Source organism: Scleropages formosus, chromosome 10, assembly GCF_900964775.1.
Source record: "Scleropages formosus chromosome 10, fSclFor1.1, whole genome shotgun sequence".
Classification (NCBI taxonomy): Eukaryota; Metazoa; Chordata; class Actinopteri; order Osteoglossiformes; family Osteoglossidae; genus Scleropages; species Scleropages formosus.
Genome location: NC_041815.1, coordinates 4,519,264 through 4,538,626, shown reverse-complemented (window position 1 = coordinate 4,538,626; position 19,363 = coordinate 4,519,264). Strand labels below are relative to the sequence as shown.

The 19,363-nt window shown below is 43.7% G+C and overlaps 1 protein-coding gene across 1 annotated transcript in view; it reads right to left on the bottom strand.

The window, feature by feature from the left end:
* LOC108941708 (neurobeachin-like) overlaps positions 1 to 19,363 on the bottom strand; it is a 215,912-nt gene that overhangs the window by 152,597 nt on the left and 43,952 nt on the right. The window contains exons 3-11 of the mRNA XM_029255524.1: positions 18,542 to 18,642; positions 18,037 to 18,132; positions 17,371 to 17,492; positions 13,446 to 13,572; positions 9,954 to 10,073; positions 9,173 to 9,319; positions 1,811 to 2,008; positions 1,484 to 1,617; positions 490 to 598 (exon numbers count right to left, since the gene is read on the bottom strand). Coding sequence (XP_029111357.1) covers positions 490 to 598; positions 1,484 to 1,617; positions 1,811 to 2,008; positions 9,173 to 9,319; positions 9,954 to 10,073; positions 13,446 to 13,572; positions 17,371 to 17,492; positions 18,037 to 18,132; positions 18,542 to 18,642 — 1,154 coding nt within the window. The remainder of the gene's footprint in view (positions 1 to 489; positions 599 to 1,483; positions 1,618 to 1,810; positions 2,009 to 9,172; positions 9,320 to 9,953; positions 10,074 to 13,445; positions 13,573 to 17,370; positions 17,493 to 18,036; positions 18,133 to 18,541; positions 18,643 to 19,363) is intronic.

The window sequence follows — 19,363 nt, the reverse complement described above, 5'->3', positions numbered from 1 at the left end:
GAAGAAGCAGCAGCAGCAGTTCCAAGTGCTGAAGCGAAACACATCCTTGGTCAACAGACCTTGAGCACCAGAGAGAAGTGTTAAGTGCACATGCAAGGTCTGGTTCCTGTCTAGTTCATCATGAAAACTGCTTTTTCCCCCTCTGCCTTTCCTCTTATTTCTTTGATGACCAATGCAAGGCAGAGTAAGCCATAGCTAACGGTTTTAACGTGGAAATAATGCCAACATTTTTTATATGAAATAATTTTCTGGAGAAATAGGAAGGAAAACATTTTGTAGCAATTTGAACAATTGCCATAAAAGTTTCAGTTTGAACGCCTTGAAGAAAATTCAATGCCGAGACAAATGTTTTTTTTTCATTGCTTTGGCTTAAAAAAGTTAAAAAGTTTTTTTTTAATGAGCTTGGGCAGTGCCTTTTGGACCGAATCATTCAGAACACAAGGCTGAAGGGATGATATGCAAAAATCATAAAGGAGCTGAGCCAGGTACCTTCTCCAGGAGGTAGCCGATCACCAGAAAGCCCTTCCCACCCAGCATCTGCTCCTGCATGGCCACAGAGCTCTTCAGCAGCTCAACTAGGAAAGCAAGGAGTGTGGCGCTGCAAAACAAACCAAAATTAATTTCCACACGCACTCCGAAGTCAATCCCCGGTGGCAGTAGGCGAGTACTGGTAACACCACGTTCCAAGCTGAAACACCAGGGAGAAAGTCGTTTTGTACCACAGAAGACAGTCGACTCACTACGTATCAGGCTGCGTAAATGAATTTGTGACCGTGCCTCATGTAAAATCGCTGTACATAAAGATGACTGATGAGTGAACTCACCACTAATACGACAGGTTAAAAGCATTTACTACTTGTCTCCAGCTCTGCTGCTTGTCATCCCAAGTGGAATGAGTAAATTAGGCAATTAAGGCGAAAAAGTAGAAATACAAAAGCGCAGTATTGCCAAAAACATGGAAAAATTAAGCACTTTCCAAAGTTGTGAAGACATACAGTGAACAAGAAAAATGGCCCGGTCAACATGTATTTCAGACCCCTGGAAAACATAATCCAGTTTGCCCAAATCTCCTGCTTAACATTGTGAAATCAAAAAAAAAAAAAAAAAGCTGTGCAACACATTTCAGAGAGCTTCATGCCTTCTTCCTCCTCCTCTCCAGATGAAGCTTAAACTGTGGAAGAACCCACAGGGACCTTGAACCCTTTCCCAGTTGCCATAATTAAACACTCTTTTGCACCAGCTTCTAGAGACACACTGAAACAGTCTCTAAAGTCTGAGAAGTTCGATGTTTCACCGATAAAAGGCTGGCTGAACTGCACAGTATTTGTCTGAACATCTATACTGTACATTTCAACAGAAAAAGAAAAGATAAAGGAACACACTGAGAACTGAACTGCACAATGTGGATGAAAAAAAGTTTTTTCATCAAAGTTTTTTTTTTTACAAAACAAATTACATTTTTGCAGCGACAAAATCCACTCACCACACAGCTGTCTCCACCTGGCTGTCATTCTGCTGGCGATAGTCGAGTTGTGCGAACAGCGGGAAGAGGACTTGGATACCACCAATGGAGTGGATGGCACTGTGGATGGAGTGCGTGACGATAGCCTTCACGTCCTGTGAGATGAGTGACAGGAAACTTCTGCTCATGATTCACCCAGAGACAGAACCCTGAGGATAGCATCTCACTGCCAGTCACTGGCTAAACAAAGCCTCATATACAACATCCAGCATAATGAGGACAATCTCGTTACTTGGTCCTGCCTTTTGTGTCAAGCATTGTGCCTGGAGGTCATCTGATGACACTGACCTGCAGCATGAGGGCATGAGGTGAGTGCACAAAAATGGAGGGGTTCTCTTTCGGTGAGGACTCCAAGCAGAGCTGAGCATCAGTGGCCTTCGCATTGTAGGTGAAGGAGATGCTGCTCGCCAGCTTGCCGTCATACAGAACCTGCTTGTGGTGCTCAGCAAGATGGAGGTCGCTTTCAGATTTGAACTTGAAGGTGCTCTGGAGAAGTTGCACAAAAAGGGCAAGAGATTGAGATAGGATCAAAAAAAAAAAAAAAAAAAAAAAAAGTGGCGAGGAATCTCATACAATACCATTTATTCTTATATTGCACTCTATCCTGAAGGCAGACTCAGAGCGCGTTCAAAAGGTTACAGGTAAAACAAATGGCAAACCATAACATAAAACATACTCCTAAGAGACACTACATATGAAAGTAAAAAAAAAACAACAAAGATCATATGGAGAAATCAATGAATACTTAAATATAAAAAAAAAAAAAAAATTCATCACAAATATACTTCATGATGACAAAGCGGCTCATCTTTTTCTGTCAGCAATAAAAAAAAAAAAAGTGTTTAAACAACTATTTTTTTTTTGCAAAACAGCACACCATCTTTTCAGTATATAAAATTTCAGACAACAGAAGCTCAAGAGCACAAGATGGAGATCAGAGTTAACCGGAAATAATTTTAACAAGCAAACCAAGTCAAGTACGTGGAACAAACAATAGAAGAAACTTCTTATGAAATGAGTAGTGATGATCCAGAGAGATCAAAACTTTCATTCCTCTTTCACTGCCAAAAAAGCAATTACATTCAGTGTGTCTACACAGGTCATCCTGTGTTCTGCACTGCCACATCAATGTTCTCTGGTCTGATCCTCTCTGGGGTGATTTTGAGGCCAACATGCATAAAACACAGCTGTCAGGCACAAGATTTTGAGCTGTACAGAAGCACACATTGCTGCCTCTGGAGAAAGAGAATACTTAAATACATTTATATTTATTCATTTAGCAGTCGCATTTCTCTACGACGACATACAGTACATCTCACAGAAAAATACAATGAGTGCATTACATCAACAGAAATAGACTTAGATGAAGACATGTGATTCTAAAGTACAGTTAATTTGTTACTTTCCACCATATGAACCAATGTACATCGCAGGACTAGCTGACTAAAGATTCATCTGCTATTCAACAGTCTGATAGGCAGGAAGAAATGCTTGAGGGAATGTGTGTAGCTCCAGGTGGAAAGGAGAGGAAGAGCTGAGCATCATGAGTGTAGCAGTGATAGGAGAACCTATGGGAGGTGATGACAGGGCTGATGGAGAAGGTATAGACTGAGAAGAGTCGGGGGCCCAGTACCGAGCCCTGTGGGACACCAGTTGAGAGAGGCTGAGGGGATGATCGGGAGCCCCTCCAGACCACTTGGTAGAATGTCTGATGGGCAGGAATCAAACCATTTCAGTGCAGTTCCTTCGATGCTGAGCTGTCCAAGAGAGGAAAGTAGAATTTGGTGGTTGACAGTGTGGAATGTTGCAGACAGGTCAAGGAGGATGAGGACCGAGGAGAGGGAGGCCGCTCTAGCCAACTAGAGAGCATCTGACACTGCCAGGAGAGCTGTCTCGGTAGAATGTCCAACTTTGAATCCAGACTGATATTCGTCGAGGAGATCATTCTGGGTGAGGAATACCTGCTCTTCCCACAATGCTTCTGAATCACACACAGTAAGATGGTTTTGGTATGCTTCACATTTGTGACAAGGCGTCTGTTTCTAAATAAATACGTGTAAAAAGCATGCGAGAAGCAGAAACATCTGCTGACTCCATAGAAAACTGATGATTTCACAACCCCACCTTACAAAACCAAGAAGGTTCATATAGAACTTTCTAATGAACCCTAATTTGACTGCAACAGCCAGTAGTGCCTCTTCAAGACTGATCTACAACAATAATAAAAACAATAATCTACAACCATTCACAGATGCAAATAGCAAAGTGGTTAGAACCACCGCATTTCCCATGATTCAAACCCACCTCCTGCTGTAGCACCCTTAAGCAAGGTACTCTCCCTGAACTGCTCCAGTAAAACATTGCACGACTATACAAATGGATAAAAATTGTATGAACAATTAACACTGAATGAGTAAATGTAGCATAAATGTAAATATGCTGCCCTTTTTATCCCTGAGGCTGACGGCTGAGCACTATAGATGTAAATTTGTCCAAGTTAACTGAACAGTCAGAAAAACAGGTGGCTTTGGGCCTCAGATTCTGGCTTCAGTCTATGAACCAGAGAGTCCCATCTCTTTCCAGAGCTCCCAAAGCACCCGGTCTAACTTTTCTAGTTTACCAACATGAGCCTTCCATTTGGAACAGAATAACAAAGTAACTGAACACAAACGACAAGGGCTTCCAGGAAAACAGCTGAGGAAAATTCATAAAGTATCGCAGCACACAAATCTCATCAACTGCTGGTAAAAAGTTCAAGGATGTCATGCCGGGCAGTAGACCGTGATGATGCCAGCGTCATCTGAACACTAAAAACTCCAAGACACGTTGGTGTTGCCGGCCCTGATAAGCTCTCTCTAGGATGCCGGACTACAAAAAAAAAAATCAACACAGTAAGTTTTATGAGAAACTTGGTCATCTGATAACATTTTCCTTCTGCTCAGTAAAAAAGTTAAAAAGATACGTGGCCTGGGGACAATAAAGTATCGCCTCGTTGAAATTTAAGTACTTTCTTGCACAGTGCAACACATCAGGGTGGATGCCAAGATGTCCACTACGGGTGCGATCATTGCGGGGATGCCTGCATGCTGTACGGAAAGAGGGAAGTCAGCGGGGAAAAAGTACATAACAAAGGCACTGCTGGATCCTCATTAGCTAGAAGGCGCACTGAGACAGCTCCGAACTGAACTGCTGAAACTCTCTCTACTCTGTCTACATTCAAGAAGGGTCTGAAAACTCACCTTTTCCGGACTCACTTCGCCCATGATCTCTCAAGCTCACGTATGGTGTAAATGCTCATGTACCGTGACTTTATGATCATCCCAGATAAGCCTTTACACAGCTGCTACTCTTGTATTGTATGTAAATGTATGTGCACCTTTTTAAATAAAAAAAAAGAAAATTGTAGGAAGGTCCTTGTCCTAGGACAAGCGGGACAGAAGATGGATGGATGGATGGATGGATGGATGTAGGAAGGTGATCAGGAATTGTCTATCCTGAGTTTTATGCACCTACTCATGCTATGAACATCGATGCATAAAGGGGAAAGAAAGAAACTAGGTTTACCGAAGAATCACGTGTCTGCAACTATGCCTCTCGATCTCCTAAGATGCTGCACAAATTGTATTTTCTCTGAGATGTACGTCGCTTTGGAAAAAAAAGCATCTGCTAAATGAATAACTGTAGATGAATAATGTAATGAATAAATGTAAACTGCGCCAACCTGCACTGGCCCCATAATCAGGTAGCGCACATAACATTTACACATACAAACATGCAAAGTGTCCTCAGACTGCATAACGGGATCTGGCAGGAGGCAGAACCACACCGTAGTTACGATTACAGCTGGACAAGTGGTTGAACTTTGCAGGCGCCAAGTCTTCGCCAATTCAACCAGTTAATGAACGCCATCTAATGGACGGATGGACGAGAATTATGTGTGGGGTAGTGAGTATGAGGACTGAGGTAGAGGAATGGAGGAATTGGGTGAAGATACTCTGATTATACCCAAGATTCTTTTTTTGTTTTTTTTTGTTTTTTAAACTAACATACATTTGGGTGGGGGGGCGTAGTGGTGCAGCAGGCTTGGCTGAGTCCTGCTCTCTGGTGGGTCTGGGGTTCGAGCCCCGCTTGGGGTGCCTTGTGATGGACTGGTGTCCCGTCCTGGGTGTGTCGCCTCCCCCTCCAACCTTACACCCTGTGTTGGCGGGTTAGGCTCCGGTTCATCGCGAACCCACTTTGGACAAGTGGTCTCAGCCAATGTGTGTGTGTTTCAGGTCACCTTATCTCAACTTCTGCCCACCTTTTTCTTCCTGTTTTAAATGGACCACAAATGTAATTTATATTCATCAGGTTTCTTAACAAAGACCTTTACCTTGGGGAAGTCTGCTGTCCGCAAGTTCACCGCTGCCCATGCGTCTAACTCAACTCGCAAGAGGCACAAGTACAGCCTCACATGGGCTTAATTAAAAACCCCACCGGAGTCTGGTCACTGGCTCAAGAGCGACAAGCAAAATTCCGGGAATGTCTCGGCAAGGCTTACATCTGTTGCTTTAACACCAAAAACATGTTTAATATGAGGGATTTGTTGGGTCCGACAAGCTCTGGGTAATACCGGGGTACGGACAGTTGGAGTACGAAGTTCAAAAGTTTAAATGAAACATCTGATCGTATTTTTTTTCCTTTTGACTAGATTAAAAAACATGTAATTTTTGAGGTCTATGAAAGTGGAGCTGTAAGAACATGTCTGTGCAAAGAGAACTAGAGTTTCCACAGGGCACCCAGCCACCACAAGTCTTCAGAGGTATAATACAGAGTCAAAGGACCTTGCTTGGAAGTGAGTATCTTTCATCATCATAAGATGTTTGCAGAAGACTGCTGTCCGCAGGGCACATGCAGGAATATCTCCTACCACCACGGACCATCCAACATCACAGTTGCTGGAGCTGTGATCTTTATAATAACAGGAGGTCCTTCACATACATGGAAAGTGCTGATATGAGGAGACAGACCGGCGCTGGCTCGGTGCTGAAAAACTGTACTATGGTACTTTACAGTGTACTTTCTTCCACAGTACAAGTGACAGCTTGTTGGTAATTTGTTGCTGGGCTGCGGCACACAAACATTTGTTTGCATCCTCACGCCATTTCCTTACAGTCACGTAAGTCACCCCGGATAACGCCTCTTGGCGAATGAACATAAGCAGCCAGCTGCAAGAACTGAGATCTTAAGGTCGCCATGACAACGGCTGAGACAGTGTTGCGTGTCTCAGCAACCAGGGCCCAGCATAAGTGCTGCTGTCAGTATATTACACTTCTGCCCAGTACACTTATGAAGCTTAAGATTGCACAATATTTACCTATTGGTACAACAGGACATTCAGCAAAGCAGCTCCTGCAGGAATCTGACTAAGTCCCGTTCTGAAGCTACGACGCGAAATGCTGCCAAAACACACTTTACATCAGAGGTGCTACCTTGTTCATGAGGACCGTACATGAGCCCCTCCCCGGATGCGAACAGGCAACCTTCAGGTCACAGCACATTCTCCGTTGCCGTTGCGCTACCTGTCGCCACCACTTTTTTCCCCACCTCTACATCTCGACAGGCTACCCATAAGCCCTTGTGCTCTCCACAGACATTCCGTCAGACACTAGCCTACACGCTTGCCATCAGAGAGCGTTTCTGCATTTCACAGTCCTCCGCCCACCAATTCTCACTGGCTGCAGTGCGATTGTACAGCTCTCCCTGTGGACTGTACGATTCCCTCATATAATCCTCCACTTGACGCACAACGCTGCACACAGCCTAACCTTCAGTCCAGATACAAACTTCAATTAGGTCATTACCATCAATGCGAGGCTTTTTTCACAGGAAATGTAAGGTCAGCAACAGAGTATATTATTAATTATTTTTCATCTCCTAGTCATTATTGCTGGCAATCCAAGATGATTCATAATTTAAAAAAAAAAAAAAAAAAAACACACACAATGAATAATTCACAAGTTCTTATCTGATCGGTGACACTAATTTGTGAGCCTTACTTCCAAACTAGGTCAAATCCAGTGGTTGGTTGCTTTTAAAGTTAGCCCAACAGAAGACAGCAAAAAGGGGTAAATGTTACATGTCTGTGCCCATAATCAGCAGGCCTGCCAGAGCCCAGGGGCAGCAACATCACCATATTCATTTTAATAGCTCTCTGGGAACAAATACCCAGCTTGTTCCCTTTCGCTTCTTATGTTCCGTATCCTGTCTATGCATAACCAGCAGTGACCAACGATAGCTGTCATATTAGCCACTGTACAATATTTCATATTCACCTTCATCCATCTGATATATTGTATGCATGGATATGTTAATAAATGGGTATGATTATTGCATTGTGTTGGGTCAATGCCATAAGAAGGAGCAGCTGGAGATGTACAGAATACTTGAGATGTGCTCTATTTCCCACCCAGTCAGCCATGCCCACAACCAAGTCAACTCCACCTAACACCCACCTGTCATGGCTCACTGGAAGAGTAGATGGGCTACCGATGTGTTCTATAGACACACAACGCATGGCACCCAAACACTCTACAGCCTCTCGCACGAGGACTTCACCAGGAAATTACAATGGCTTCGCAACCTCTGAGAGATCAGCAAAGCAATCATCAGAGGCCTGGAAGTGCAGCCAGAAGCCAGATAAGGCATAGCAAAGTCAATTAAAGAGGTGCAGCCAGCGTAGGGAACATGAATACTCAAACTCAACCTTCCAGGGCATTTCTCCTGAATTGTGCCATGCTGCACATGGTGGGGTCAAGCAAACCCTCTAGCACCTGGCTCTGTTCACACATCTACTGGTCAGCTCAAGGTCACAGCATGTGCAGCTTTATCGCCGCTTATTTATTATGTGCATGTTTATAGCTGCCGGCAGAAAAACAACACTAAATTAAAACGCAAGCACCGTGACAGGAGGAGGCCGCTTCTCCCCCTTCAGGTAATCTCCGTGGTTTTCTTCATAACAACTCTTCCAAATCGCCGCTGACATAATTAGCTGCCTTTCAAAATTTCAATCATTTGGAACAATAATACCCTCTGGACGTAATTAGTCGCAAAGCACTGACACGCGCAGCCTGAATAACAGAACCGGTGAAACAGGAGGTCATCGTCTGTAAAAAGGAGACCGCGAGAAACAGGCTACAAGTTTAGGAATGAGCCTGCACTGCTGAGCCTTGCGGCTGTCCCATAGTAAAACTTTCCTGCAGATCTCACTTTCATCTGACATCTGAATGAGGAGTGGGTGGTCAAAATAGAAGTCCTGCTTAATTAAGAAAACTGCTGCCTTCCATGCGTTTCCAACCATAACACAAAGCATGCAAAAACAGTGCAGTCGTAAAGCTTAGGATTTCACGTGAAAAACCAAAGCTGCAGAAAAGCAGTATGGCTGTAATAAGACTCAGCTCGATTCCGCAGAGCTTGCCTCCCTGCGTTTGCTGTTACATTATTCTTGGCGAGCGCATGATTTATGTTGCCATTTATCTGAGCAAGCTAGCATCGGTCAAGGGACAGCAGCGTGGTGGAATGAATGCTAATACCAGGCCATTGATTTCACAGACAGACAAGTGATGCAAACAGTCTGGACGTAATCTAATTGAGGCGGGAGGATTGGCGTACCTTGTAGCCTGGTCCCAGCTGATGTATTGCGAAGATCTGAGCGGGGTTGAGCGCCTCACTGAACACATAGATGGCCCCCAGCTGCCCGCAGAACACCCGGTTGGCATCAGCAGTCTCCGATGAGCCCAGAAAACATTTGTCATAGCTCTGTCACAGAGACAAGTGGACATGAACCTCAGATCATTAAATGAAACACTTAAAATTTCTTTTTAAAGAGAATTATTCAGAAAATAATTAGCAACATGAATACAGAAGGCAATTACTTATATATCGCAGGTACTCAATCAGTAAATTCGCTGGTGGTTACATGGCTTTGTGCAGCAATAGTACCTTGAAGCCGATGTAATTAATCTTTAAACTATAAATAAAGGGACCCACAAGACAGATTAGAATGGAAACAAAGGTTACAAAGAAGATACGCGTAAGGAGTCTGAGGAAATTTCACACAGGTCGGCTAGGAAGTCTCTCTCCGAAAATGGATCTTTCTCTCTTGAGGCCATTCCTTCCATCTTTCAAGCCCTCATCTCTTCCCACCCTTTTCTCTACTGAAAAATCTTTAAGCCGGAACTTTACATTCCTGTGATGTTCCTCTCAGGGAATCAATGGCAGAGCAGTAAAAACTCATCTTTTGTCATTGACTGTGCTCAAATGAACGCTCATATCTCCCCTACAATACACTGTTCCCCTGGTACGAGGCAACAAGGATCATGTAGAGTCTGTCTGAGAACTACACTGCCACCACAGTCAGCGCATGGTGGGGAAAGGGCTGGAAGCTGCTTACATCGTTGGTGTTGACATGCCAGGCCATGTCACCGTAGGAGACCAGCTGACCGTTGACGTAGCACCGGATTTCACTGTTCCTCCAGCGGTTGTAGATGTGAACAATGCTGATCATGTACCACTGCAAAAAACACACAGTGGATAAATTAAAGGAGAAAGGACTGTTCATTATTTTAGTTAATTTTCCCCACAATAAAATGTGACAAATTGAACTTCAAGATGCAGAGCCGTTCTTGGAAAGAGTGGAGTAGTAAACCCTGTTGGAAGCCAACCTGTTGCAGGACATTTTTACATATTGTGACTTGACATGAGGCGGAGGCACGTCACGAGAGGGGGACAATCATGATGGACAGCTCCCTATCACCTGCTACATGTCAATTTGACCTAATGAAAATGAGCTGCTGGCAGGTAGCTTAACCGAGAAAAGGAATTAAAGGCACCTGTTGTGAAGAGCTAAGCAGAGAAAGACTGCAGAGATTTTGGATGAAGATGAACATTTCGGCTGCTGCTCTGTGTGTTCCCCTGTAGGCGCTATTTGTTTTCTGGCTTAAATGGGCTGTATCCCCATTCTGAGTTTTTGTTTCTTCGGTAAAACCTTAATTTTGGTCTGGAAATTCTGCTGTCCTAACCCTTGTCCCATCCATGTGGCCACCTCCATGTGAGAAACAACCAAAATAAAAACATTCACCCGCAACTACATACTATGTGCAGTTTCCTCTCAGCACCTTGAGCAAGGAAGCAAAAACAGGGAGCACCTGCAAACTAAAACATACGGAGATGACCAAGGGATCAAAACTGCATCCTTGTAGCTGTGAGGTGATGTTGCTGCCCATAAATGTGTACATGTATAATATATGAGTGCTGATTGGCCCAGTTTTCAAGCTGTTGTCTTTTTTCCAACTCTGCCTTTCCCTTGAACCCAGTACACGTCCGGGCCCTGGAGACCGCAGACATCAACACTGATAAAACGTGCGGTGCCATCTTAGCTTCTATCACATCTGCTGGGCCTGTTTTTCCCTTTTCAAACTATTCCTTCCAAGTCAAAAATAAGCTCTTCAAAACAGCTCTGAAGCTGGGAGACTTGAGAACACTAAAATTTGCATTGGGACATTAAAAATACATCACACTAGGGCAGAAAAAACAACCAGAGAGAACCTCCATCTCAAAGCTCACACTGAGGAGTCGTAAGAAAAAAAGACGCACAGAGGTTGAAGTCCATTTAAATGAGACTGGGAGGTAAAGCTGACCTCTGAGGAACAGCGAACACACCATGCACTGCATTGTTTTGGGGGGTGGGGGTCGCTGCTTATGCCTCGAAAAGTCATGTAGTTGATCTCAGAAGTTCAGCAGGGTCTCCTCTCTACAGAAGCAGTCTTTTCTGGAGATCAGCTAGGGACCAAAATCAGCGAGCTGCTTGGAGAGACCAGCTTAAAAATCTGCTCTTTGCAGATGCTGGCACGCCCCACTAAGATCTTCTTTACATGCAAAGCCATCTTAGCCACGCCGTCTTGGTCTCTACGGGAACCAGCCGGGAGATCAGGAAGAGCCAGAAAATCTGTCATGGCCGTCTGGAAGGCCACATATTAAGCGGATATTAGGACTCTCAGTGTGGATTTAGACGCGGGCTACAAACAGTCCAGGATTCCTTCTTGAGCTAACATCAAGGCGACTTTATGAAATATCCAGTATTCTCCAGCTCATCCTGGACAACGGCCGGGATGAAAAGCTTGCAGTGATGACTCTTCCTCAGTGCCTGCTCGGAGCTGTTGTGGAATTCAATCCAGGACATACGAAGAAAAAGACTCGCAAAGATATTCAAGTGGCTCATCCTGGAAGATGCGTGAGCACAGGAGGAATGTTCCGATTTAAATTTTTTTTTTTTTTAAATAAAAAAAAATTCCCAGACCAGCACTGCATATTACGAGGCTGACAAATACAATCACACATTCACTGCTAAACCATTAACACGCCAATCTCTTTCAGATCAAAGAGAATTAAACACCTCATTTGCATAGGCATTGCAAAAAACAAATGCATGTGCATGAATTAACGGAAGAAACTTGTTTAAAATCCATTATAATCATTGCAAATACATGCAGAGTGCACATAATTGCTCTTGGAGGAAGTTCGCGTCAGCGCTTTCCCCTCAGGCTACTGATCACAGTAGATCAAGCTGGGGTGAAAGAGATGACCATGGGTGACCACAGCTGCTGTACCCAAAAAGAGCTGGGATCTCAGCTGCTCTATGTAGTCAACCAGTGAGAGCAAACACCTCTGGGCTGAGAAACGACAGTAAAGTCCCCTCCAGGAAGCTTTTAAAATGGCTATACATCAAATCCACGAGTATTTGGGAAAGTCTGAATAAGTGATACACAGCTAGAGAGAAGCTACACTGACATCTCTGCATTCAGTTTAAAAAGGACTTGTAACAATGGATGGGAAACGCAACCTGTCTTCATATTATAACACTTTGTCTCTGGCTAGTATCATGCTATTTGTGTGTTTATGTATGTCTAATTATGTGCTTATATATGTAATAGAACAAATATCTGCAACCATGCAACAGTTGCCTGGGGTTGCGGTGTTATTGCCTGGACCTTGGTGCTATGAAGGCAGTTTGGCCCTATGCTACATTGGAGGGTAGGTAGGGGTGCCTTCCGCACCATTTTCAGCATTCTTTCCAGGAAATGTGAATATCCTGAAGGGTCAATAGACAGAATGCAGCCACATTTCAGGAACTGCAGGACAGAAAGAGACTTCAGGCCAAAACAGCACTAAGTCGTAATTCAGCCAGCGAAGCACCGTCTACGCACATTCGCCAAACTCCTCCTTTGCGAGCTCCTGCAGATACTGGACTATCGCCCAGGCGCACTTGGTTCGCATGGATACGATTTGTGACGTTGGGATCTACTTCATGGTGTTTTGGCTGAAGAGAAACAGAACCGCTGCTGGCTTGCATCACTGCTGTCCTGAAGCAAAGGCTGCGAGTCAAAAGGTTCTTAATGCTGGCGACACAGGAGAAGCACATTATCTGTGACAGATGCTCGTCAATCACAGAACAGATGTGTCATATTTCTTTCCGCTGAGCACCGCTCTAGATATTAAAAATGTTGGCATAATTCCGCCAGTCCTCTAATTTCCTAAAAGCATATAATCTTTTATGATGTAAGGCCTGCAACATCCACATGAATCCAATACTTAGGGTTCTTATTTGACAATTCAACTGCTTCTCTGTTCAGCACAGGCAAAATTTGTGATCCGTCATTTTTTTTTTTCGATGAATTAAATCCGGTTAAAAATCACAGCCCATTTAACAACAGTAACCCAGTACTGTCACTGCAACAAAAATGGATAATTTGTGGAAGATCAATGGAAATGCGGTTCCAGGAAGCAGGAACTACAGTATCACTGGTGTTTCTAACAACATGTGTCTGAACAGCTTGGCCTCACTTCTCAACTACCCCCCCCCGTCACTACCATGACAGGCACTTACCTTCCTTGGTTGAAAGTCATACTTCACACAGTGCTGGAAGCCTTTGCCCTTCGACTTGAGAGATGTGACAATCAAGCAATTGCCCACAAAATGTGCCGAGTACCCAACGCCCTTGCTCGTGCGGAAGCTGAAAAGACAGAAAATAGTTCCCAGAGAAGACGACTAGATTGTGCGATTGTGCCTAAATGGCCTTAAAACATACTGCATACACAGGTCCACCTTAAAATGTCCTAAACAACCCTCTTCAACCGGCGCTTAATCATTTTCCAAGTCTCAAAGCCTAGAAGACTGCTTTTGCACACTTCTGTGTATTCTTCACTAAAATTTGTTCAAGACTCTGGAAGCATGGTTGTAATCTCATCCATATTCATACTACCCACTGTACCCCAAAGTGTTAGTGGAATGTCATATAGGTACAGCTGGCAGTGTAGTGGTTAGAGCTACTGCCTATGGATCCAAAAGTGGCAGGTTTGATCCCCACCTCTGACTGTAGTACTCTTGAGCAAGGTACTAAAGAAGCAATTTAACCAACCATACACCCTCCCAGAGTGTTCACTTTAAAAAAAAAAAAAGGTAAATAAAAAAGTGAAGCATAGATCCCAGTTAGCGTAATGGTTAGTACTGGTGCCTTTGGACCCAGAGGTTGCAGATTAAAATCCCACCTGTAGCTGTAGTACCCTTGAGCAAGGAACTTTACACTAAATTGCTCAAGTAAAATTGTCCAGCTGTGAAACTGGGAAAATCATTGTAACCTTAACACTGTAAGCCACTTTGGAGAAAAGTGTCAAGTAAATGAATAAATGTAAATATACTGAATAATTAATAGTGAATTATTAATTTTCAGATGGTACTCCATCATGTAACTTACATTTTTGATGTCACAAATAGCATTTAAAAACAACTGGCAGGGCCAGCCAACTGAATCTATTTGACCCAGTGGGGCTCTATGTCCACAAGGGGTCCCAGCACTAAAGTTGCCACATTCAGCATTGAAAAATAAGCAACCCTGTACAGAAGAGGTTGGATACAGAGGGCAAAAGTATAATGTAATAACTTAAAACAACAGTTCAATGCTCTACCATAAATCGGAAAAACATGAGAAGATGCTCAAGCAAGAAATGAGCCTGAATCATTACCTAAAGAAATAAATGAGTGCAAGTTGATTGTTTTATTGGTTTTCTGGCAAGATTAGTTGTTTCAAGCAAACGGCTTGTAACTTATGAGCAAAGAGCTGCAGAGTGACGCCTCTTGTACTGGCTGAAGGAGGATAGAGAGATTCGCTTTGAACAAGTCTTGGTGCAAATGAAGCTTTTAACAACTTGGAAGTAGCCCAAGAATTCTCAACAAAACGACTGCGAAAACGAAAAAGACACTTAGCAATCTACAGATGTTCCCAAGGAAGCTTACAAGGTACACTGCTTCAACCAAGTCTTAGAGATGGTTATGCAGTGCCCTCAGTAAGGTTGACATCTGTTAGCACAATTTACAAATCTACATTATGTAAACTGTGCTAACAGATGTCAACGTTATTCAGGAGAACAAACTCGTCGGTGATTTAGATTTTCACAGGATGGTTGAGAAAATGGAAGCACTGAAGTCTACTCTTCCTTCTTCATACTTTGGAAAGCCTTTGAAAATCCTGGAATTCTTTGCTTTGAATGAGGGAGCAACTGGATTTCCATCTTTTTTTTTTGCTCTGCATTTTTGACAGTACCAGTCACATTGACATCAGGGGAAAGGAGCTCCTCCAGCCTGAAACTGATTAAATCTTATCGAAGGTCAAAAACGATGCAAGACTCCATAGACTCTGCAGCAGGTCCTGTAATTGCTAAGGCCAGCCCTGACAACTAGAAACAAAAAAAAGTATAAGAAAGAGCAGCAAAACATGCTCAGAAATATTTCCCAACCAAAATGGAAAAACAACTGTGAATTTCAGGATTGAGACTCGGGACTCAATATCTCAGGACACTGAGGCCGAACGAGTGCTCATGAAATTCAGTTTTAAAATTAAGGGGGAACTGGTAGCGCAGAGCCCTTAACGGAAACTGTTGAGTAATGAAACTAGTCAATCAGCCATAAACTCCAACCCCCAACAGAGCGTGTTAGCCTTTGTTAAGGTACTTACATGTCAAAGAACTTCTCAGCAGCTGTGAGGTAAAACCTACATGATTACAGTCTCGCTCGACCATTGGGGTCGTACCTGTCCGTCGGCATAGAACTGCCGCCCTGGAGTTGTGCGAAGGCGAGTGGCTGTTCCTCCTCATAGAAACATCACCCACGAAAGTGATAACCTGCTCTCGGCTCTTTAAAAATATCACAAGTTAACTTTCCATATTGTCTCGGTCCAGTCGCTGCTAGTCATAGGTTATACTTTTGCATAGAGTGAGATGACTCTTCTTTGAAAACGCTTTAATAAAGAGCTGATGAGACTTGTGCAGTTGAACTGTCCATTCGCAATATCCTTGAAAATTTGAGAAATCCGGAATAGTCTATATTTTTTTCTCCCATTTTCAATCTGCACAGAGGACCTTGACCTGTACCTGGTAAACACTGAATAAGGCAAAACAGGGACTTGGCATTCTAACCTGTAATCATTTTGACACAGCACAAGTTCAATAACTGTCGATGTCCAGCCAGCGAACACACAATATGTGGATAATATGAAAATAAAACCCATTAGAATTCAGACTGTATTGTTTATTACCGACACCACTCAAGAAAGTTGGTTATTTTTCATATAGGTTAGAGAGCACAAAAGCTGTGCTTCACCCAGGACATGAACCCTGGTCATGACTGCATCCCTAAAACACCTACAAAAGCCAGCTGGCACCAGCGGCGAGAAGAACACGAGCAGGAAGCGCCAACCTCGGCCTTCCCCCAGAGAGACACACTTATACTGCTCTTCTTCAGCATGTGGAATCAACAAACGAGGTCACATGAGAAGAGAATTATTTCTCTAACAGTCGCCCACCATGTAGCTCACTCTCTCTCGTTCCACACAGCTCTCATAGGAGCACAGTCGATAAACACTGAGCTCCCGCAGTATCGATCCCGATGCTAATTACCCACAAACCTCTGCACAAGATGCTCCATCCTTCGCTCTGCCAGACACCCAAACCTAAATTAATAGCCTTTCTCCAACAGAGCTTCCCCACTCACACCCCTAACTGAGCTCTATTTCAGATACCAGTATGGTGCCCAAGCAGCAGTTTAACCATGCACTGGCAGGGTGTTTTTTTGAAAGTATTCTTCGCTATGAATCAAATGCTACTCTCTGGAAACATAATAATCTGCTATATTTATGAAACGTGTGGCTGAGAAAATGATGCATTCAGTGAAATGCCACTAAGCCGTGGTGGAAGGGGCAGCAGGTCAGAATGAGAGACAGCAGGGTGCAGAGTGGTAAACCAGGAAAAACCGAGGGGAGCACACAGGAAAACGCCCCACCCACACACGACTATATTTAGGAAGGCCCTAAGCATTGCGCAGTTTTTATAAATCATTGCTTCACATTCAAAATTCAAACCAACTACTGCCAACTGTCTCCAAATTTGAGATTTATTTTATTCATTTATTCTAATACCTCCTGAAAATCTGGAAGTAAATGCTAATTTATATTTAAATTTATCTGCATTTAGCCAGCTGATTTCATTTTAAAATAGACGGTCTTATCTGTCCACGTTTAGAACAGTCGGGAAAAATTTAAATATATGGACAGTTACGCTCCTGGTTTAGATGCTCAAGCTGCACGAAACAAGATTACGGGGGAAACAGCGCAGCATATTCCGTGTGCTGAAATTCCAACTCTGTTTCTCACACAGCAGGAAGAAAAACAGACAAACATGCTAAGATCCCTGCGCTGAACAGGAGAAGGGTGTCACCCGTATGCTGGACGGTCTCAGACACACACTACAAAAATGCTCACCAGTAGAGATAGGGTTTGTCTTTATCCACGTTGATGTTGTTGAGCGGATCCATTCGGAACCAGGTATTGAGGGTAAAACCACTCTGGTAAGGCCACTTGGCAATGGGAGGCAGAGCGATGGCCTGGGGAAGACACACACATTTGGACTTCTGTCAAATACTCCACAGAGACTGAACCAAGTGGAATCTTTTCTAATGAAACACTTTAAAAACAAACCAGCTTAATATTTGCCTGACCTTAGCCTTTTATTGTACTATTTCCCATTTCACAGAATAACGTTGAGCATTAAAGCACCATTACCCAATCGGTTGTCTGTGGCTTATACAGCAAACCTAAGACATTTGTTACGCATTCATAAATTATGAATTAAATAAGCACTGAAAACATGAACAATAAAATTGCTCTTTACTGAGGGCAGTATTAAAAACAACAAAAAAAGTAGTAACTGCAGTACGGAAGTACAGAGCAAATTTGAATTCCGTAAGACTCATTTAACAAATTAAGAATCAATAGTCATGTTTACGGTGCTAGCGTTTCTTAGCGCTACGTGCCCTGTACAAAACCAGTGCTGCCGCAGTTCGCACCGGAACGTAGAACGCTCTGTTTTGCACGCCCTCCTCCTTGCCAGCCCTCTGTATCTGGATCAGACGAGAGTGCGGGACTTACAGCAGCACTGCGTCCTGGGAAGTTGAAGAAAGTGTCTGGACCGTGTCTCTGGGGCATCTGATTGAGAACCGAGAGCAACTTAACGGCATGCCTCGGCTACGGATACAGAAGAGGAAAGAAAGATGATGAAAAGAGGAGAGCGTCTCTCTAGCCCCGCAAGGACTGCAAAATGTTGTAGAGGTCTGCAGCTCTAACTACTGAAACAGCATCTTTGCTGCTGCAACAAGGGCAGGGCACAGCGCTGCCGTTTACAGTGCATTTACCATTCTGTGGCAAGGTTTCGATGTAAAGGCAACCCCCGGCTCACCTCTCCCAGATCATTACACAGTCGGCCTTGTAGAGGCACCAGGGCTTCATACACAGCCATCCTTCAAACACAGGCCATTTACCTAGTCTCTTGCGCTGAGCACCACACACTGTTGCCCACCTGCAGCCAGTCCCTCAGTCCTGTCCCCACCCCCAGACATAGCCCCTGGCATCTTCTTCCCAGAACCACTCTGCTCACCCACACGCCGTTGTCTCCCCGAAGCATGCTGAAAAGCAGCTTCAGCTCCTTCACTGTGATGCTGTAGCTGGCCAGCACACCAAGCATGTCCACAAGGAGGTCTGAAACAGAGCCAGAGCATCAGCCTCAGAATCGGCCCGCGGCCAGCTGCTCTCCCATGTGGTCAGAGGTAGCGATTCGCGGGGGCTGAAGCTCTTTTTCGGCCCAAGTTCTGCTGGACCCAAGGGTCTCGTGCTCAGCAGATCTGTACCAAAAGCGTTGATGGTCACAAACGCTATAGAGACAGAGAGCTGGCCACTGAGCTTCGTCGAGAAATCGAGGCTCATGGATGCTCTGATGAGAATATGGCTTTTGGTATGGATTACAGTAGCTCGCAACTGACTGGAGAAACGACAAATAAAAAAAAAAAAAAAAAAAAAATCGATTTTAATTCTCTGGCAAAAAAAAAAAAGAAATGTTTGGGAAAACTCCAATCTGAAAGCAATCAAAAATACTATTTCTAACATTTTTATAGAATCAGAGAAATCCCTGAACACAATAAGTCCCACAAGCTTCTGCAATGGGTTGTATGTTACATAAAGAGCAAAAACAGATACTCTAATGGTATGAGTGAATGAATACTGTGTGAGGGTGCTGTGAGCAAAATGGGGCACCCATGAACTACAGCTCCTAAATGAGCTTGATATCAAAAACAAAATAAACGGAAATTCCTATAGTAACTACTTAAAACGCAAATGAAATGTTCATATTCCTCTAATGAGTCATTCAGTTTCATTCGGAATCAGACCGTGACTAATGAGATTTTTTAAGAAATGTTCTCTT